The 22,864-nt window shown below is 39.1% G+C and overlaps 1 protein-coding gene across 1 annotated transcript in view; it reads left to right on the plus strand.

Moving 5' to 3' along the window:
- VPS13D (vacuolar protein sorting 13 homolog D) overlaps positions 1–22,864 on the plus strand; it is a 185,819-nt gene that overhangs the window by 109,446 nt on the left and 53,509 nt on the right. Inside the window, exons 64-65 of the mRNA XM_044995998.1 lie at positions 2,920–3,054; positions 3,596–3,763. Coding sequence (XP_044851933.1) covers positions 2,920–3,054; positions 3,596–3,763 — 303 coding nt within the window. The remainder of the gene's footprint in view (positions 1–2,919; positions 3,055–3,595; positions 3,764–22,864) is intronic.

Genomic DNA, 22,864 nt, shown 5'->3' on the forward strand with positions numbered 1-22,864 from the left:
TAAGACAGGAGACCATAACATGCTTGTCTCTTGGGCAGCATTCACTTTTGGAGACAAGTGACACTGGCTTCATGGAACCCCACTCTTTTCTAGATATAAGATGTAGTGACACTGATAGCAGTAACATCACGGATACCATCGCTCATTTCAGTCATAAATCATCTAGAGTTGCAGTTCATGAATAGAAAAAGTTCTGCCAAAGATGGTTTCTGTTCACAGGTAGGAAAGGTTCTGCTACAGCTTGTCTTCATCTAAGAGTAAGTTTCAGAATCAGTGCTATGAATCAAACAGAAATTTGGTGTTAGTTCGAAGGTGAGAAAAATATTTCAGGTATATCACTTTTCCGATATATTTTAATACTGTCTTCAGTCATCTTCCTTCCAGTGCTCAGACTTCCCCCATAAAGCTCCCTCCATTTAGACCTCTTCTATCTTCATCCTATTTAAAAAATAAAAACTTGCTTCTACTGCTCCCACCCCCATCAGTTTGGTTGCAGAGGGGAAAACACAAACATCCTTACTTTTATTGTATCCTTAAAACAAGCTCTGAAAATGAGTTTATGGAAGATGAGTTATATGGGGCAGGCTGTTGTAGGATCAAAAATGTATTAAAACTACTGGAGGAAGGCAAAGGCAAACTCTGACTAAAATGTTTTATTAGAGTTGTAATTGGTTTTAGGCATAATTTTGTAATGCTAGAACTACAAATTAAAAAAAAAAAACTTGCAGCAAATAAAAACATCTAGTTAGTCTGAGGGCTCCTCAGCTTCCCAGCCAACCTGTGAATGGATAGACCATTAGACTATATTTTATTTTTTAAATATGAGCTTAGGCCATGTCTACACTATCACTTATGTGTGCAAAATGTATGCCACTCGGGTGTGAAAAAAACACTAAATTTCACCAGCATAAGCAGTAGTGTGCACACTGTGTCGGCAGGAGTGCTTCTCCCATCAGCATAGAGCAACTCCATGAGAGATCTTACAGTGGCACAGCTGCATCGGTACAGCTGTGTCGCGGTAAAGTCTCTAGTGTAGATTTAGCCTTAGATACAGCATGTCTACCTTAAATATCCTTTTAACATACATACCAAGATGGGGCCTGTATTCTCATTGCTGGCACAATTCCTTTCCTTCACAATGTTGATTGCAGTGTCCCAATAATAGTTGTCTGGGTAAAACCAGACACTCTCTCTATTGTTGAATGAACTCACACAGAAAAATAAGAGACAAAAAACACCCTGTCTCCTATGGGCAAACACTTTCCACAAAGCAATTGTCCCATATCTGACCTATGAGTCCTCTTCCTCAAGGGAACCGGCTAACCACCTTCAAAAGAGGAGCTTGGGAACTTAAATTAATAACTCTGCTAGACGCTAGAAATCATGGTCTCAACAGAGATGCTGATTTTATGGCTCATTACAACAATTTATAATCATCTAAGCCTCCTTTATCATATGACTGTAAAGGTGATAATTGCCTACTTAATTTTAAGTGGTTTCTTGCAACATGTGTTAATGTCTTACACTTAACAATCTGCCCCACCTGGTATTTAACTATGACACTCTGGTTACCTTTTCTGGACCTGAAGAAGAGCTTTGAAGCTCAAAAGCTTGTCTCTTCCTCCAACAGAAGTTGGGCCAATAAAAGAGATTACCTCACCCACCTCATTTCCTTCACAGTGTTAATTTGAAGGCAGTTGTAAGTGAATCACACTGAACACAGATAATGTTGAGAGATGAGACTGAGGTATATTAATGCCTGTGGCCTCCAGGAAATTGTTTGTGTAGGTAAAATATCACTTCATCCAAACACATCCAGAAGAGTGGAAAACCTCTAATCTGCCGTCCAATATGTATGGAGGGAAAATTCCCAAACTTCGGGTTCTGTTTAATTCTGTGTATTTGAACAAGTATCAGAATAATTAAGCAACTGATACAAAATTAAGCACAGGATCTTAGAAATAAGTTTATAAAACGTGTTATTTTAAAACTAAAATCCTGTCAAGTTGTTGGAAGATTTGTTATTTCAGGAGGTGTACTTAATTACTCTCTATCCAGTGGACAAATAGGGTTCAAACAATTTATCGGTTGTCGGTATATTGGCGATGTCTAAAATTATTGCCATAATTACAGAGTGATTAATGTATGCTCCCAATTATCCAAATAAGGTGGGGGATTCAGATTTTATCTGAATAATCAGGAATTTGGATAGCTGAGAGTGCAGGAGTCATTCAACAGCAGGGTGCCTCCCCAAGTCCCCACCCGCACACCGGGGGGCTCATCCTTCCCTACCCCGGACTGCAAAGAGGAGGAAGTCTCTGCTCTGCCCTGTTAACTCCAGGGTTGCAGAGGGCTCCTTGCACTGCCCCTAGGGTCGCAGACACCCGATCCCTGCAAATGCAAGGTGCTGGAGTGAGGCTGCAGTCCTGGTGGGGCAGAGCAGGGACTCCTGGCCAGTGCTCTACTCTGCCCTGCCGGGATTCCTGCAGAGATCTGGTGTCACCAGCCCTCTGCAGCTCCCCTGTCATGCCCCACTAGCTCGCTGACTCCTTTGACAGCAGGGCTGCGGAGGGCTCCCTGCACTGCTGCATGAGCCATTCAGTAGCAGGGTGGCCTCCCCGGTAGGGGACTTGTCGTCATCCTCTTTCTCACAGCTGTGATTGGGGATCTCTGCTTTATTATCCAAACCTTCTCATTATCCAAGTCCCTTCTTGGTCCCCCAGCAACAAAGGGATTCAGATAATGCGGAGGTTCAGATAATAGGGTTTTGGATAAATGCGAATATACTGTATCAGGAAAAAGTTGTTATAGCTGCTAGATAAATTTTGTTTGTTGCCTACTTAGAAATCAGTTAATTCAGATATCATGGAGAAGTACAGATGAACTTAAAAGTCGTAATTCCAGTTTTTATTTAATTAGGCACTGAAAAGCACACTGGGATTTCCTCTAATCCGATTTGAAGATGCAGTGATTAACCTGGATCCATTCACTAGGGTCCACCCATATGAGACAAAGGAGTTTATCATTAATGACATCCTTAAGCACTTTCAAGAGGTGAGTGTCAGATAAATCATATTGTGACATCCACTAAAAGTCTAAAACTTTTCTGTTTTAGTAGCTCTTTATCAAATATTAAATTCCTTTCCTTGTTTTAATGAATAAATATGTAACGCTTAATCATTTTAAAGATAAATACTCTTTAATCATACTGAATGTTAGGGGCCAGATAATCAGCTGGAGTCTATCAATGTAGCTCTGCTGAAATCATTAACTTCTGGCTCCTCCATCTTTAATGTTCTGGTATACTTTTTACTTTGACGGGAATTAGTTTCTCCAGAGCTAAATAGTTAAACTATGTTCCCATTTTTCAAATTGATCAACAGAGACAGACTGGTAGGCAGATATCATATTAGATAGTTTTACCAATCAGAACATACCATGTCTCTGCTCTTACGATAATGTTTTGACTTTCACATCTTTTTGTTCTTTCCAGGAGTCAAATGTTAACATGTTGTAGTTTTTAAAATACTATTAGCCCTGCTGACCATGAAATCTGATGTGTAGATAATGTTTTTCATTTAACTGTGTTTTATAGGAGCTGCTTAGTCAGGCAGCAAGGATTTTGGGCTCGGTGGATTTCCTGGGCAACCCTATGGGTCTCCTGAATGATGTTTCAGAAGGTGTGTCAGGGCTAATAAAATATGGAAATGTTGGTGGCCTTATAAGAAATGTCACACATGGAGTATCAAACTCTGCTGCAAAGGTAATTGTTACATGAAATAATCTGTAGATAACGTGCAAGTTAAGCCATTAAAAAGACAAGTTGCATATTTATAGATACATTAGAACTAATTAGTTAATAACTAAGATATAATTATAAACAGATTGTCCTTGAATTTAATTTCTATAGGTCTTGCTTGCGGAATAAAAACTGTGTTTGGGGTGCAGGCCTACCAAACACTTATGCACAGTTAACTTTAGGTATGTGAGAACCCCCACCAAAGTCAATGGAATTACTCAAGTGCTTAGAGTTAGTCATTTGCATAAGTGTTTGCAGGTTCAGGGCCCCGGTTAGTAAAGTAATAATTCTCCATGGTTAAAACATGAGTCTTCCTGTGTACATGAACAGAACTGTATATTAACTCTGTTATTGAATCCTGCTGAAATCCTAAGGCTTTTGGCTGTTCAGGTTTAATTCTTCACTTGGAATTTAATCAGTTAATATGATGTGACTGTAAAGATTATTGTGATCCTGGAGTTGAAGGATTTGCCAGCACTGCCCTGGATGCTACCTTTTCTGTGCCACATAGTAGCAAGTTTTATTTTACCAGGTTTTAAAGTTGTTTTGCTTGTTTTGAAAATGTCATTTATTCAAAAAAAAAGTCTTTGATACTATCTGTGTACAGCTTTCCAGTTTTGTGCCTTTTTGATACACTTACAAAACAAGAGTGTTTGATTTGAATTCAGCTAATAAATTATTCTATGCTATGGTGAAAACGCTTTTGTCCTTCTGAGGAAAGCGAAGGTAAGTGCACTAGTACTGTAACTGTTTCTAAAATCTCATTAATTATTTTCTGCCTGAGAAAAAGGCCTGGTTTGAGCACAGGACTTAGAGCTAGGAACTCCTTGAATTATTTTATTTATTATTTGTATTGCGGTAGCTCCTCAGAACCCCAATCATAAACCAATAGCCCGTTGTACTAAGCACTGTACAAACACATCTTGGTTTTGGCACTGACTCCCTTTGAGGTCTTGGGCAAATTACTTAACCTCTCTTCCTCAGGTTCTTTATATGTAAAGTTGGAATAATACCTTCCTCACATGAGGACTTTTTGATGGAGAAGGGGAGCTCTATTTAAGAACTTAGTATATTATTATGAAAACATATTTCCATCCTAGATCATGGTGGATCCTAAAGATGTGTTATATCAACTTTGGAACAAGAGAGGCTGAAATAGAACTGAAAGTCCATGATAGTTACATGGGAATTTAGATGATAAAGTAATATACATAATGGTTTTAACAGTCTGAATATCAGTGCTTTTGGGAGTTCCATAATGTTGCTCTTTCATCCTTGTGGGTGAATGCAGTTAAGGTATCTACAGATGAACAAAACCCAGTCGTAAAAGAGTCGTAAAGCCCATGGTGAAGAGCAGTTATTTGTTCAAGGTTTAAGATTTCTGGAACAGATTGTTTTTGCGTTGGGGAGGTGAGGCGAGAGAGAGATTAGACAAGTAATACGCTTCTGTTTGTGGGAAAGAAAGTATTCTCATATTGGTAATCTCTGGTAGATTGGGGCTTGCACCTTGTCCTCTGGTTCTGGAAGCTTGCTTTCTTGATTGGAGGCATGCAGAAGTTAGGCAATCGGTTTACACTGGAGAGCAAGGGTAGTCAATAGGCGGACTGCAGGTCAAATCTGGACTACCAGCTGCTTTTGAACAGACCCTGAAATATTTGTATTTACTTATTATCATGATTGTTATTATTTCTATTATTTCCTCTGGAGTCTGGACCTTGACTATACCTTGAGCAAGAAATTTGGACTTGACTTGACCAAAAAAAAAAATGGACTCCCCCTGCTGGAGAGGCTGTGGTTACTGTCACAGCCCAGCTTCATGGAGCATATATGGACAGAGCATCTTCCTGAGGGGACTATACTCCCAGAATTGTTTTTTTCCTTGGGAAAATCCCAAACATGGGCCTTCTGTGATAGGAGGATAACTTAGAGTGGCAGCAAAGACGTAAGGAGAGCGATCACCAGGGCAATAAGGCTATATAGATATCTTCCTTATAAAAATGACCTATGTGAAGTACAAAAACTAACTGGTTGTCAACTTCTCAGTCACAATGTGTATGAGATCAAACAGATCAGGGTTAGTTATAAGGCACGTCAAATGTCCAGTGTCAGTTGATATGAGGACACAGTCCATGTTTCAAGCACAAAGATTTCTAATAAACCGAATTCCGTTCTGGAAGATCATTCACCTAGAATTGGGGTAGACAAGAGAAGGGCAATATTCTTTCTGATACAGGAAAGGAGTCAACATGATCCAGTTTCTAATTTCCAAAGTGTCATGGAACTGGGTGATATCAATCCTTTGCCTGCAGCTTCTGTCTCTTCTAGTCTCCTGCATGGAGATTACTCCAATGGTAAGACAACACATGTGAGAGTTTCAGAGATGGTTAAACTGGCATAGAGTAATTCCCAACAGGAAATGTAAAGGAAAGTGAAAATATCATTCAAGAGGGATCCACTGTCTTATGTAAGGATTCTCCTTTCACAATCTGGTCCACAAACCCCTGGCCACAGACACCCACCTTTATATATGGGAAGCACATTCAGGATTCACAGGGAACATGGTCAAGGTATGAAAGGCTTCACGGTGTCAACTTTTGCTAGAGATAAGTGGTCAGGTTGGCCCTTCAAAACTTCACAGAACACCTCCTGAGCCAGTTGGGCAACCAGACAAGTGCAGCATATAAACCAGAAAATGAAACTCAAAAAGTTGATCTAAATACAGGAGCATTATGGCTGCTGTTCTGGACAGAAAATCACTTAGTTTCAATCAGGGTGCTCCATGTAAAAGGAAGCACACTGAATGCAAAAGCAGATAGACAATGCTGTGCTATCTCTGAACCAAGGAATATTGCAGCTGCTATCCAGGATCTATGTTATCCCCAGGTGCAGATGTTCCCATCCAGAAGAAAATTTAAAAGAAGGCTGTTCTTCACTAGGGAAACAGACGAGGTCAATAGGAGTGGAGGCTGTGACCCAAACATAGCCAAATCTACTTTTAGACACTTTTCCCTTTCTCCCACTAATAGGAAGAGCAATTCAAAAGGTCAGAAATTTAGTAGTATTGAGCATTCTCATAACCCCAGATAAGCCAAAACCAGGGTTTTCATACCTAGCAGATCTGCCACAAAGTTCTTCAATAGTCTCCCCAGTAAACAGAATCTTCAAAGTTCGCAGCTATATCCTAACCCAAGTTATTGGAGTCTTAAACACCTTGTCTGCCGAGCAGCAGCAAGTCTTAACCAAGATCACATGATGCTTCTCAAAAGTCATAAATACCCCACTTGCTCCCAGCAAGCTTTCCACCATTTGGGCCTATGCAAAAGTACGAGCCAGATCTCATACTGGCGTCAAGATGGGAGTATTAGCACCAGTATACGCAGTGTTCCATCTCCTTTAGATTTCTTACAGGCAATCTAAACCTGCAACTGAGATCTCCCATCTTATCATCTATGTCTAAGCACTACCAATGTCACAAATACAGGCCTAATACAGGATATCCCTGTATTTGTGACATTGGTGGTGGTGGTAGATCACTTAATGATATGGAGCTTCCTTAGATCTGTACATTTGTCCAAACGAACACTTAGCCCAGAACATGGGGATTACAGTGCTGCATGCTCTCATGATCCATCTGTTCCAACCATTGAGATCTATTTCTTTTGTATTTCCTTTCCATACAGATTTGTTTCTTGGTTGCAATCACATCTGCAGTAAGTCTCTCATAAATCTCTGCCTTTAAAGGCACAAGCCTTACTGCATTTTCCACACGGGCAAGGTCATTCTTTGAACTTCAGAGTCATTTGTAACTAAGGTTTCTGTTCGTGAGATTTTTAGAGACACAGAGGCCAGTTAGATGCCAAACTCCCATTGAAACTGAATGCAAGTTGAGCAACCACCAGTCTCCTTCTCAAAAAGGGCTTCTCTCAGCAGAGTGATAATCCCCCTGCTTATGGGGCGGGGGTGAGCAAGACACTTGTGATGGAGGTGAAGGCTCCTTCCCAACTAATCGTACTGCTTTTGGACAACTAGATTTAACGCTGGAATGCCAATATAACTCAAAACTGATATGGCATTTCACAAGTTATATTTGAAATAACTGCTGCAGTGAGTAAAATTAATTAAAACCTGCTTTCTCTTTTATTTTTTATATATATATAAAACTGTATGTCGCATAGGTACCATTTTAATTTTTGAAGTATAAGAAGGAAAAACTCAAATCTGACCATAACTGCAACAGAAAACATAACCTGGCCAATAGATCATGTTCATGTTGCTCCACTGGTGCTGTCCATAGAGACAGTATGATTAATTAGTGTCTGCTCTTGCTACAAAGGGTTTCACCTGATTCAGCGGTGCCAGAAATTGTCCCTTTTCATCAATGTAACCAATTCTGTGGAGCTGGCAATGCAGCCAAAACTTGAACTGTTCTCCATATCTAGTAATTACCAGCCACAGGCTGGAAAATCTTTCACAAATCTTATTTGTTTTTCAGTTTCCTGGTGTCTTATAAGATCCTTTAATAAAATTTATATTAGATTTTAAGGTGAGTTGGAGCTGTAAATAGGACTAGATCTGTTCTGTTCTGTTCATACAACCGTGTCAGGCTAAACTTTAATCATCACTTTAGAAGAAATATATACAGAGTGCCTGCACGAACTGAAAAGTAAGTTGTTTATAAGTTGTATCTGTTTTTGTCATTTTATGGCTTTTCTGCTTTACAGTGCTGTTGATTATTCCTGTAATGACTTCTCCATGCATCTCAGAACACGCAGTGGGTATATGCCTTCTTTCAAGTGGGAGAACGTCAGTGTATTTAAGTTGGCACAAAACCTTAGGTTAAATAAAGTTCATTTCAGACAGTTTTGTAGTTTTTATCCCTTGGAGGCTACAAGTTTTGTATTTTTAAAAGTACTTTGATCCTAAATATAGGCACCTGAGGGAATTTGATTCCCTCTGCGTGGAGGCTCCTACAGTGGCCATATGTACAGAAATGACTCTCATTCTTGGCAGGCAAACTTTTTTCTTTTTTGTTTTCCGCCTTAGGCATGATATCACTAAAACCTAAAATTATTGCTCTTTCAGAGACTTCTCAGTCAGAAATGCATGTTAGATGCTTAGCTAAATACCAAAATAAATTAAAGCCCTGTATTGACTCTTTACTCTCTTCTGACTTGAAGTCTTTGTTTCATTGTACCCAGTACTAGTAAATAGATATTGTGCCGAGATAATGCAACTCCTGGTACAGAATGATTTAAAAGTTTAATATACTTTATAATTGCTTTGTGCTGTGTTATGTGAGAATCAACTTTTCAGATACTGTACGTGATTTGTCTAAGATTTGCAGTCCCTATAGGAATCCATCCTATGGGTATATATACATTACAGCCACTGGTGTGAATAGCAGCTCATGTAGATGTGAGCAGCACGAGCCCTGATCACCCTATATACTTTCTCGCTTGTGCAGCCGATGCTGAAGTCCGTACCCCTCTCCTTACTTTTCTTTATGGCAAGCTAGCTACAGTACAGCTAGTGCCAGTACATCTACCCGGGCTGCCATTCATCCATTTATATGCCTGGCTTCAGTGTAATGTATCCTAAATCATTAGTATGTGATGGAAAAGCTACACTCCATTTCTGCATATAAATTTTTGATGGAAAAATGTTTTTTTTTTTAAATAAAAGCAACACTGGAAACAAAACAATATTATAAAGCTTTCTGACCTTGAAAATTCCACCAGATAGCTTTGCCAGCGCTCCTCAGTCCTGACTTGCAATTTCCCTGGTTTTCAAATTCTAGGTCTCTCTTGAACCATGAATGCCAATTGTAACAAATTACTTGCGGACATGAACAGACAGGAACTAGTATGAATCCATTATAGCCATTTTTACTTCAGTTAAATAAGGAGGTGAAAGGCTTGAGTCCTGAGTCTACTGTGCCTTACATTCAGCCAAACCAAAAAAAGGCCTGTCCGGGACTGTCTGCATTACAAATACAACCATGATGGGTCCCAATTATAACAGGACTGCTCCTTAGCCAACTACAAATCTGTAGAACAGACAAAGTTTTAATGTGTTCTGTAACCTGCCTAAAGACCTGGTCATGTCGCAGGCTTTAGTCCGCTTATGGCATGAGGTTAAGATCTTAGCTTTACTTCAAATGAGAACTAGGTCCGTTGACACGATTCCTTTTGTAGCAGAAAAAAGTCTCTTTTTTTGTAACTATCTGTCAATATAATACTAAAAATATTTAAATCAAAAAAAGAAAATTGTAAGTTTTTGCAAAGGGATAATAAAGATTCTGAAAGCTATAAATATAAGTGACATAAAGGGATAACCCTCATTGTAAGAGAGCTCAGATTTTTCTAGTAAAGTTTGATGTTTTCTGAAGGTTTTATTTTGCTTCCTTAAGCAGTTGCCAGCTGGTGGCTGGCTTTTTGTAGGTGAACTTTTTGCACTGGCTCTTAGTTTCCCAATGCTGGAGTAAAAGAGAAACACAAAATCCAGGTAAAGGAGAATCTGTTTCATATAAAATCAGGGAGATTTCAGAGGTGTGACAAAGCAGTTTATAAATTGACAGACTTTTAGTTGTTTCCTGTGCAAACTAAATATAAACAAAATTTGATTAGTGGCATTCGACCTATCATTTATGCAATGTCTATGAAGCAGATTAAAGCTGTAGAACATTTCATTGTGTGAACAGTTGACAGTGATTACTTATGAACTATTTGCTAATAGCTTTCTTCCTTTAAATGTATATATAAAAAGGCAATTTACTTCCTGAACTTTGCTACTTAAAGAATCTATAACCAATCAGGATGTCACTTTTTAAATAATATTTGGTTTTCAGCACAGAGCACAGCTGGGAGATGCATATTTTAAAAAACACATTAACATAACATTAGGATGGATTCTGTCATATATCTTTGATCCCTTATGACGCGTCACCCGTCCTTTGTTCTGCGCAAGAGAGTTCTTATCTCTACATTTTTACCGGATTTGCTTTTCTTACTGAATTGTCAATGCAACATTTTTAGATTTGTCAAATAGGTCTTGGTAGGGTTTAAATCAGTGATCCTTAGACTGAAGCTCCAGAGCTGCAAGTGGCTCTTTAATGTGTTCTGCAGCTCTTTGCAGCACAAGATATTAAACCACTGTGATTAATTATTAACCAGTCAGGATGCTCTTTACTATATATATATATAGTAAATGAAACAATGATTTCACACTGCTATGGCTCTTTTGGGTAATGTTGATTGCTAATTTGGCTCCTGAACCACGGAGGTCTGAGTATTACTGATTTAAATAAACATTTAAAAGAATCTTTAATATGGCATTTCAGTGCATGAATAAGTATTTTATTTTCAGTGTACTGTTTTTTTTAGTTTTCAAATTTTCTGACATTCCTACTTCACTAATATAGTAAGTCTGCATTGTTGAAGAGAGGATCCTCTTTTTTATTTTATATATCTATATCTATATCTCTATATATATCCATTGTTTTGACTTGTGGTTTTCCACCATGGAAGAAACTAGCTTCTCTGATCCTTGATGTTTCTCATCCCCATTGTGGTTGAGCAATACTGCTAGTTGGTTGACAGTTTTGTTAGTCTTGTGCCACTCCATGAATCTTGTTTGATGGTATTACAGAAGAACACTGGCTGCACAGCCAACAAAGGCAAGACGTGTTTTTTCCATGTATATATTAGAACTTCCTTTGTTGTTTCTGATGCTTTAAATCATTCTTTTGGGGCAGATGTCTGGAAACATTCAGTGGGATATATTCATACTGCACAAGATACCTTCATTGAGCCAGAGGCTCAGCCCAATGTTTCAGAGCTCATCATAATTGTACATAAAGTTTTAGAGCACCAGAGGTTTGCATGGACCTTTTTAGAGAGAATAAATACTGTCTTGAGGATATTACTAGCTGTGTTAGATACGATACAATAGCATGCAAAGAAAATTGACATCAGGCAAGGCAGATGGAAGGAGGTTAATTCAAATAAGGATAGTGTGTTTCTAGTTTTCATAAGGTATGCATAATGTTAGTTCCAACTTTTAAAACTTAAATGTTGCTGTAGGAGTGTGAGTCATTGTTACAGATGTGGAAAGAGGTGGGATTTTGAACCCAGGTAAGGAGGCTGCATTATAATACAGGTATGGGAAGGATATTCCAGGAATTTGGAGGACATGCAGGCATTTGTGGGAAGGGGAAGCAAAGACAACAAAGGCAGTAGAATTTGCAGAGCACACGATCCTAATAGGAGACTAACAGGAAACAAGAGATGAGATGGTAGGCAGTGGCAGTGCTATAAAGGGATATAAATTTGAAGTGGAAAATGATTGGGAGTAATGGAGGCTGCAGAAAGGGTGTAATGTGGACAAGTATTGGCAGAGGAAGATGAGTTTGTCAGTGCCATTTTAGTCAGGCTGGAGGGATGTAAGAAGGGAGTCATGTACTCCAGAAAGAAGGTGGTTGCCATAATCTAAGCAAATTACTACCAAGGTGTGGTTAGCTGTCTGTAAAATAAACAGCAAGTTAAATTTTTGCATCCCTTGACTTATACAGTCAGCCATTCTCATTTAAGATACTTCTATTCAGAAGCTAAGACAGGTAATGCACGTCCATCATTGGAAATGTTTTGTCTGAGCAACTCCAGGATCATTTTGACAGAATGGAATTGTAAATAGCTGAAATGAGTCATCCTCCGGTAAATTTCATTCAGTAGTGCTGGGAAGTTGCTCGTCATCAAGGATCTTCACACATGAAGTTTAGAAGAGGTAACTTTTCTCACCAGTCGTCTTTTGTGTATATGTGAAGCCAACTAGACAACTGATGATGTGGTATGATCTTCATTGTCATCAGTTCATTATATTGTTGTGTCTAGGTTGTGGTACTTTCATCTTGGAACCACTCTGTTGTCTGACCAAGACTGATGAGTGGATGTGACAGCTGGTTTAGGTTCGAACTAGGCAAAATGAGAAAAGGCTGCGGACACCTAATTGATTGATTGAGTTTGAGTTTTGGCCAGGCAAATTGTTAGGTGTCCTTTTAGATAGTGAGCTGAATATGGAAGTGCAGGTTTCAACATTCATTACCTCGAGTGGGTTTTTTCATTTCCACAATTTTAACATTATGTTGGTACAGGCTTATATGCAAGAAGCCTTCTGTATTCTTAACTGTGTGCCCACAATGGAGCCAATGTGGCCTTCTGTGCTGTAATCATTCTCTGCCTTTAAGTAGTAATCTCCTCTTAGTTTCAGTGATTGAGCTTTTGAAGGTTTTCCATATAAACATGGTTTATGACATCTGTTAAACTGGATTAAATAGTAGATCCAGCTGACCGTGGCTGCCTCTTGTCAGTTGAGTTTGCATTTTAGCATAAAAGGGATGTGACAGCACATCTGCTTTTGCTGCATCAGAAATCAACAGAAGTTGGAACTGAGGACAATGATAGGAGATATTCCACTTACTGTAAGGACAAATTGAAAATTATAGACCAACTGTCTGGCCAAATTATTAATCAGAATTGGTGATGTAGTACTGTTTAGTACTGTGCAGACAAACAAGATGTATAGTCAGGTTGCTTTATGCGCTAGGAAAGGCGGTCAGATACAATGGTGATGAATGCAGTATACGAATCTAGAGAGACAGAGATACAGAATATGCAGGAAACCTGGGTTTAGTTTTCAATCTCTTGCTCCCCCAGCTGGGTGGGGAAAGGCTATAGAAGCAGACCACTCAGATCCTTGGGGGCAGCGTTAAAGGGAAGTGCCTCCTTTTAGCAGACAGTGATCCACTGACTAATGGGGTGATAATCACAAGCCATGAAAAATGTCACCCCTCCTTCATATGTTCAGAAAGATCTGGCATCCATGACCACTGTATCTTGAGAGAGATTGGTATTAATCTGTGCAAAGATAAGGCAAGTCTATGAGTTTTAAAGGATCATTGAATCTTTGTTTCTTCCCATATTCCCTACCCGCACCACCGTAATCTCATGTTTTTATTAAAGAAAATTAATAGATAAATAAATAGTCCCTTGCAGTCCCTATGATTCTGTTGTGGCCACAATCATAGCTGAGGGGAAATAGCATTACACAAGAGTGTGTGTTTTGTTAAACAGCTACATAAAAAACGGTATCCTGTTTTACCTTGCCTGTGAGTCCAAATGAAATTGATGTGCTCCGTTGAAAGAACTGTTTGATCTGGACTTGGTGTCTCTTTTAATAAGTACGCATTCAGAAGCAAACTGACATGTATTTGGCAGCTTTTTCCAAGCAAAATTATGTGGTAGGCAAAAGTATGATGTGTCAGTTGCTGGTGTTCTTTTTAAGCAAACAGTGATCTGTGTTCAGAGTTCTCATTTTTAGTCTTTGATAGGTGAAAAGGGTAGAGTCTCAATTGTTTGTGAATTGGGATTAGTCAGTTTTTAGTGATTTCGTGTCAGCCTAAACAGGCCTCCCAACTATAATTTGGATACAGACAATATAGAAAGCTTTGTGGAAAATTTAAAATAGATATATACAAAGCATTAATGAGAATGAAATCTGTTGGCTAATAAAATGTGTTTTATTTTTGAAGATAAGGTGAATACACGGATTTATTTGTTTTTAAAGAAACACTACAAGATAGTTTTGGCCACACATTTAGGTTTCATTTTAAACTTTAAAGCACTACAGAAAGTACAAGTGTCTTCGTTCATTAAAACAAAAACAAGAATGAAAAAGAAAATTCTTTATTTTAAACATTCTCCAGCACTTTATTACAAAATGAACTTGATAGCAGGGTATCAGCCACAGAAGGTGAAACTGACTGGAAACGGAAAGTGAAAGTGACTAGTCTGTTTTCCCAAGCAGAATGAAGTTCAGAATGTAAACAAATAGCCCAAATGGTCAAATGAAATAATAATTGTTTTGCTCATCTAAGGTATTAACATACGATAAAGACATTTTATTTTTAAGAAGACTTTTAAGCTGACAAAGTTATTTAAGTAAATTTAGGCTTGGCAGGATTAGCTTTCGATCACTAAATGTCGGTAAGCGTAAATTTCACCATACACACACAAATCCACAACAAAAAAAATCTATGGATAGTAATAGATATTTACAGATAGTCAAAGTAGGAAAAATGCTGCTTGAGAACTTCTTAGTTTGATTTAAGGATATTTACTTTGTGTATTTTAACATGAGGTGTTGACAATTTGGATTTTAATGGTTATAAAGCTTTCACTTTTTGAATCTGAGTCTACTGTCATACAATAATTGTCTGACCCCCTCCCTTTAATTCCTTCAATTGTGAAAAAGTAAATCAATGAACACTGAAAAATGTTTTAAAATAGAGCTGTCAGATTATTTTAAAAAAAAAAATCTAATTGTACCAAGATATTTTTATTACATGTTAACTCAAAGAACTAGAAAGGGTCTTTAAAAGGACTATAGAGTCTATAATACATGCCATTACACTATGTAAAAAAAAGTAGAGAAGATTTGAAAGAGTTAATAATTTTTCCTTCTGAAAGTTATCTGTTAAGAGTATTAGTTGTTTAATAAAGCATAGCTGCCCTCCAGATGAACCCGCCAGTGACTCTGCAGTTGGGGTCATTCCAAGTTCATGCTGTGGACTTTTGACTGCCTTCTGTGTATGTGAAAACAGCTGGCAGTTCCTGCAGGGATCACTCATTCAGCCCTGTAACACAAAACTATTGCCAATGGGCACCTGCTGGTGCAGCTTCACAGGAGGTCCTTGGGGGAAGCTACCCAACTCATCAGGCATCTGTGGAGATAAAAACAGCGGGGGCTCCCCTGGGATACCCAGCTAATCAGGCATCCATACAGACAACTCATCAGGGGGCTTCACAGATTACCCAGCCAACATGCCGTTGTCAGAATGTATTACGAAGCTTAGTTAAGGATGGGATGTGAGCTAATTAAAGGTCCTTTACTTTGATTCTGCGATATAAGTGGGGGTGGGGGAAATGTCTCCGGAATCTCCAAAAAGGTATCATGTGCGTTCAGTGTTGAGTGCAGCTGGCTTCTTTTTTGTTCTTCTGTTGATCGATAACTAAGGGCAGAAAGGAGTCAGAGTCCATATGCATTTTGTATATGACACCACCATGATGTCCGCATTTGTAGAAATTCAGTATAGTCCTACCTAATTCAAGCTTAAATCAATTCGGTCACTATATTTAATGTTCTGTCAGTATTTCCATTATAAATCGCTGTCTTCAGAGGATTGTAACTTGGTCATAAACATTTTGTTCTTGGCTTAAACTGTCTCATACGTTTTCTCTGCTGGGCCCACTTGTTGATTTTTTTAAAAAACCAACGTCTTATATTTTATGCTTTCTAAGAGAATATATATGAACAGATTGTTAGAAACTCTCTTATGCTTGAACAAGGGAGCTATAGTGGGTTTTTTTGGGGGGGGTTAATGACCAGTGATATGATCTTGTCACTTCAGATACTTGGCGAATCAATTTTAAATGACTACGGCTTTTAATTTGGAGAAGGAGCTCCTGCCACATGTGCACAATAAGTTTTCAAAGACCACATGTATTTTTATTATTCATATTTCAGGCCCAGGATAATACGCGGTTGACAAATGTGTATTTATAAGTGGGGGAAATGGCTTCTTGCCTTTCTGTTAAATAATGTATGTTTTTTTAAAATTCTTGAAATATGTAGTATTTATACAATCCATCTAACAACAATGCATATTTTTTTAAAAAGCAAGGTAAATGGACATTTCCACAGTAAAGAAGTTGGTCTGTTGTGTGAGTAATTTCTAGTACATTTCCATTAGAGAGTTTTTATTCTTTAACAAGAGACACAGAAATACATTAAACATTAACCGGTGACACCACAACAAAAGCAAGGAAATCTATAGTAAAGGGTTGGCCACGCATTCTTAATTCGCTCATTGTGCCTAGGTCTTATGTAGATATCTCATAACTCTGCATGATCTTCCTTGTTGTATGTGCTTGTAATAGCTTAGTACAAGAGCATGAGTTGAGGATAGATTGCCAGTGTTAACTCCGAGTTTCCTTGCTTTTCACTGACAGTCTGTCCTTGATGCATGTCATTGTGCTTAGCTATAGCAGCATGTTCATTAAGCAAGATCATGGAGTGTGTTGAAGTTTAGGGAACAGCTACACACAGCAAAATAAATGAATGATGCTTTTACTTTGCATTTTGATGCGAGAGGTTTAATTAGTGTAAAGTCCTTTTTTTAACCAACTAAACTGTAGATTTTCTTTTGTAGTGAATCCTATAACTGACCAGTGAAAAGGCTCAACGAACTGACTGTGGAAATAGCTTGATAAAAACAAGGCAAATAACTTGAGAGGACTAAAACATATTGACTTCTGCTAATGGAAACCTATCGCATTATCCATTACATTAATCACTATTAGAGACTTGTCCAAACAATATTGTTACAACGTATATATTCAATGGTAAACTTGTAAAAACTGATTCAAAGTGTTATTAATGTGACTCTTTTAGTACAGTATATATTATAAATACAAATCTTATGGACATGGTTCTTACAAACAGGAACTCATAGCACAGGTGCTGACTTTTCAAAGTGCTGGGGGGTGCCCGACTCCGGCTCCACCCCAGGCCCCACCCCCACTTCCCCTTTTTCCTCCAAGTCCCCGCCCTGCCTCTTTCCACCCCCAACCCCCACTTCCTGCCCTGTTCCGCCCCCTTCCCCAAGCACGCCACGTCCTCGCCCCTCCGCCCTTCCCCCCAGCCTCCTGCATGCAGCGAAACAGCTGTTCGTGTCAGGCGAGAAGCACTGATCCACGCGGGGGAGGATAGGGAGAGTGGATGGGGGCCTGCTGGTGGGTGCTCAGCACCTACCATTTTCCCCCAGTGGGTGCTCCCAGTCACGAAGTCGGCACCTATGACTCATAGTACTTTTTTTCTAATTCTTTAGTCTTCTGTAGCTTTCATGAAAGTGGTAAAGAAACTTTTCTCATTTGTATGAAGAAGTTTAAGATACATTTGGGCTATGATAAAGGATAACTTGATCAGATTTTGTACTACACAGGCTAAAAGAATGTTCTCAGTAACATTTTTCTAAGTTTCTCAAATTATTTTTATACACACACACACACACACACACACCCTTTGGTTCCCATGACAAACACAGCTGAGGTACTAGGTCATTTCAAGCCCAAGCTTTGTGTGGATGAGAGATTTAACTTTGTCAATAACACTTAAAGGAGGAAGTAAACGTTAAGATAGTAGCAGAAAAAAAGAGAGTTTTCAAACCCTGCATTCCTGCTTAGGACAGCCTTCTTTGCTTCTATGATAAGGAACGGGTGCATTTGACAAAAGCTCTGGAAATCTTAACACTAACTGTGCCTGTGCATGGCTTTCCTATCCCTCTGTTTGCTGCTCATGGAGGCCTTGCTTCCTGTAATGAACAGCTGTCCTTCTGCGTCGAGATACGAAGGATTCTGTTTAGGATTTGCTGTTGTGATGTCAGAATGACTCTCTAGACATCGTGACCTGGGATTTTCCTGTTGCAAAATCCAGAAGTATGAGGGAGTCGGAGATAACATGAGAGACTTAGTTCACACTAGATTTGTCCAACTCTTAACTTTGTTCAGTTGGCACTTAAATTATTCCTGGCTATGTCATTGAATTTGCATGCTTATAAGTTCTCTCCCTTCTAGTCCTTAAGACCCTACTTTTTAAATCTGAGACAAAATTCTGAACATCACAGAGGTGGTGATAAGAGTTTGAGAAGAAAAAGTTGCAAGGGCAGCAATTTAGAGCACTATGCATGACCAACAACATACAGTGTTGGGGAGCCTGTAAATCCTCTTGGTTGCAAGACTGCTTTGGGTTTGCAGTATCCTCACTAGGCTTGAAACATCATGTTTATAATAATAGCACCCAGCTTAAACACAGTTGTTTCTAACATAGTGTCTGTAGCCAGTGTGGATAGAGATTAATTTAAAAAAAAATTAAATATTGATATAGATTGGCTGGGAAGCTTGTCAGTATCAGATATTCTGTATTGTATTTTTTGGGAAAGAAATCCCTGCCCAGGCTCGCTTCTACCAAAGCAGTGGATAAAGCCTAGATTAGTGAAAAACAAAATTTTTCCAGATCTCGGGTTTAATTTTGGTTTATATAACGGTGTTTGTTGCCAAACATGATGGGAGAACCTAATGTCTTTCAAAGGTGCACCGCAAAACAAATTTAAAAAGTGAGTTACACTGAGGCTTTGTCTACACTGGCACTTCATCAGCAAAACTTTTGTCGTTCAGGGGTGTTAAAAAAAGAAAAAAACGCCTCCGAATGGCAGAAGTTTTATCGACAACAAGCGCTGGTGGGAACAGCGCTTTGTCGTCAGGAGCACTTTCTTGCTGACAAAGCTGCTGCCGCCCGTGGAGGGTGGAATTTTTTTGTCAGCAGGAGAACTCTCTCCTGCCGACAAACAGCAGCTACACTGCGCAGCTTTTAGCGGCACGGTTGTAGCAGCACAGCCGTGTCACTAAAAGCACCGTCGTGTAGCCATATGAAACATTCTCACCAGCTGGGATCTATGTACGTGTTGAAGGTGAGGGAGCATTCACAAAGAATAAGTTATAACTGACCCCCACCCCCCCTCCAAAATCCATCTTGTCATGTCTTGGTTTCCTAAAGGATACTCCTGAATGTAATATTCTGTAACATTCCATGCAGTGGGTGGATTACAATGAGTTTTAGGTATGTGATGTCTGTCTGTGACATCTTCAGTGAACCAGGAAGTGCCAAAAGGATTTACAGAGGATAAAAAGACATATTTTTAAAAGTTAGTTAAAACTGATTCCTATGCTGAATGCCTCACATAGTCTGATTAGTGGGAACATTCAGTACAGAAATTTGGGCTTAACTCCATTTTCATTTGCTTTGCAGTTCCTTCCGTGTCAGATAAGCTTATTATTTGGCATGAGCTTTGATTTACAAAGAAACTGTGTTTGATTTTGATTTTTACAGGACTGGAGTTGCTCTGAATGCATAGTTTCTGTGGGATAACCAAGTTAATGTCTTAAATAAGCATAGTGCCTTCCCAAAAAATCCTGAAGAAATTTACAAATTATACAAAAACAATGAGGAGTCCTTGTGGCACCTTAGAGACTAACAAATTTATTTGGGCATAAGCTTTCATGGGCTAAAACCCACTTCATGAGATGCAAGGTGCCACAAGGACTCCTTGTGTGTGCTGATACAGACTAACATGGGTACCACTCTGAAACCTCTCACAAATTATACAGCTGTTGTATCAGTCACTTCTGCAATGTAAACGGTTTATATTTAACAATGCACGGCAACAATGCATACATTTAAGATGGAAAAGTACTAATACTCTACATGAAACTCTAGAAAATGTAGATAGTGTAATTACCCAAATGGGAGTTCGGCTATGACACAGCAGCCAACACACACCTAGTCTTGCAAAAAAAATTGCCATGAAATCTTTAAGGATCACAAGTGCTCAGAGTACTTTTACATCTCATCTAAAAGATGGCATCTCTGGCAACACAGTGCTCATTAACATTGAATCCGATTCAAAGGGAAGTGTGCAAGCCACTGATTTAAAATCTCCAAAGTGGACAGTCAGAGTACAGCAAGTTAGATGCTGATTTCAGCTGATAAAGGAAAATGCAGAACAGTTTAGTTTTTAGAGATATTAATTAACTGATTGCTAAACTCAAAGGAGGTTTTAAGACGTGATTCATGGGATACCGACCTAGGCTGTGTCTTCACTAGGAAAAAAATGTATGTTAAGAACGCACCCTATTTTTCTGCTTGCCTCAGGGAGGAGGCCTCATGTCAGAGAGCTGGTGAGGAATCATGGGCCAGATTTTGTTTTCACACCACTTTACCAATGTAACTCCATTGATTTCAGTGAATCACTTCATTTGTTTATGACGGTGTATATGAGGTCAGAATCTGGGCTCTGGAGTGGAGGATCAGAGAGAAGTTCATTGCCCATTCACGGAGAAGGGAATTGGAAGGTATAGTCCATTTGGAAGGAAGATCAAAGAACATAGGTGACAATTGGGAGGAAGAATGTGAAGGACGTTTTTTTGTTGTTGTTTTTTTTTCCCCAGAGCTTCCAAAATATTTAATTCATGCTTCTTCTGTCCAGGCATGGGGATAAGGCAAAGAATCAGATGTTATATTCTCAAATATGCTTGAACATTTTTTTCAGTCATTTGAATGATGTCCGTGGATCCATTTCTGTTCAGTATCTTCATCAGTGATTTAGATAATGGCATATAGAGTCTACTTATAAAGTATGCAGACAATACCAAGCTGGGAGAGGTTGCAAGTGCTTTGGAGGACAGAGTTTAAAATTCAAAATGATCTGGACAAACTGGAGAAATGGTCTGAAGTAAATAGGATTAAAATAAAAAAGGACAAAGGCAAAGTACTCCACTTTGGAAGGAATAATCAGTTACACACATATATAAAATGGGAAATGACTACCTAGGAAGGAGTATTGCAGAAAGGGATCCAGAGGTTATAGTGGATTTTGCAAGTTAAATATGAGTTAACAGTGTAACACTGTTACAAAAAAATCCAGACATCATTTTGGGATGTATTAGCAGGAGTGTTGTAACCAAGACATGAAAAGTAATTCTTCTGCTGTACTCCGCGCTATACGCCGCTGGCGTATTGTGTCCAGTTCTGGGCACCACATTTCAGGAAAGATGTGGACAAATTGGAGCAAGTCCAGAGGAGAGCAACAAAAATTATTAAAGATCTAGAAAACATGACCTATGAGGAAAGATTGGAAAATTTGTTTTGTTTAGTCTGGAGAAGAGAAGACTGTGGAGGGGACATAAGTTTTTAGTGCATAAAAGGTTGTTACAAGGAGGAGGGAGAAAAATTATTCTCATTAACCTCTGAGGATCTGACAAAAAGCAATGGGCTTAAATTGCAGCAAGGGAGGTTTAGATTGGACATTAGGAAAAACTTTCTAACTGTCAGGATATGCACTGGAATAAGGGCTTCTCCACACTGGCAATTAACAGCACTGCAACATTCTCGCTCAGGGGATGCGAAAAAACACCCCCCTGAACGCAGCAAGTTGCAGCACTGTAAAGTGTCAGTGTGTAAACACTGCCCCGGCGCTGGGAGCTACGCCCCTCGTGGAGGTGGGTTTCTTAGAGCCCTGGGAGAGCTCTCTCCCAGCACTGGCCGCAACCATTCAAGGCACGTTAAAGAACTGCCGCCGCAGCGCTTTAGCATTGCCAGTGTAGACTAGCCCTAAATTGCCTACAGAGGTTGTAGAATCTCTGTCACTGGAGATTTTTAAGATCAGGTTAGACAATTACCCGTCAGGAATGGTCTAGATAATACTTAGTCCTGTCTTGAGTGCAGGGGACTGGACTAGATGACCTCTCGAGGCCCCTTCCAGTCCTATGATTCTATGACATCTAATTAGCAATCTGGGAGATCCAAGCTTTATCTGGATTTGGGCTTCCAGTTCTTAGATCTATGCGAAGCTAGGCATTTTGAGTCTGTACGGTAAGGTGCAGCCTTCTTCATTCAACAGCATGCCTGTTAATTATCAAGCAACAGAGTCCTGTGGCACCGTATAGACTAACAGACGTATTCGTGGATAAGGTGCCGCAGGACTCTTTGTTGCTTTTTACAGATCCAGACTAACACAGCTGCCCCTCTGATACTCATTAATTATTAGTTGCTAAAGAAGGCATGTGAGCACTCTGAGCTTGAGTTGAGGTGCCATGTTACAAGTCACTGTAGCAAAAGGGAAGTTTGGGAAATGTAAAGAACATATCAAGGATAAAAGGACGGAGTAATACTTCCTTTTTGGTCAGGTGTAGGCAAAGAACTATTCTGGAAAATTTAAGGATGGAAGGGATCAGGTTTTGTTCTAAGAAGTGCCTTGATTCAAGCTGCATGTTTGTTTATTCCGTAGATTTCCGTACTTAGCAACATTAGCATTTAAATGGTCCTAACTACGCTTTGAAGTTAACACCTCATTGAGGAAAATAAGGGGATCATGCTTTTGTTGCCATTGTTGTTTAG

The sequence above is a fragment of the Mauremys mutica genome, chromosome 21 (genome assembly GCF_020497125.1).
Source record: "Mauremys mutica isolate MM-2020 ecotype Southern chromosome 21, ASM2049712v1, whole genome shotgun sequence".
NCBI classification, from domain to species: Eukaryota; Metazoa; Chordata; order Testudines; family Geoemydidae; genus Mauremys; species Mauremys mutica.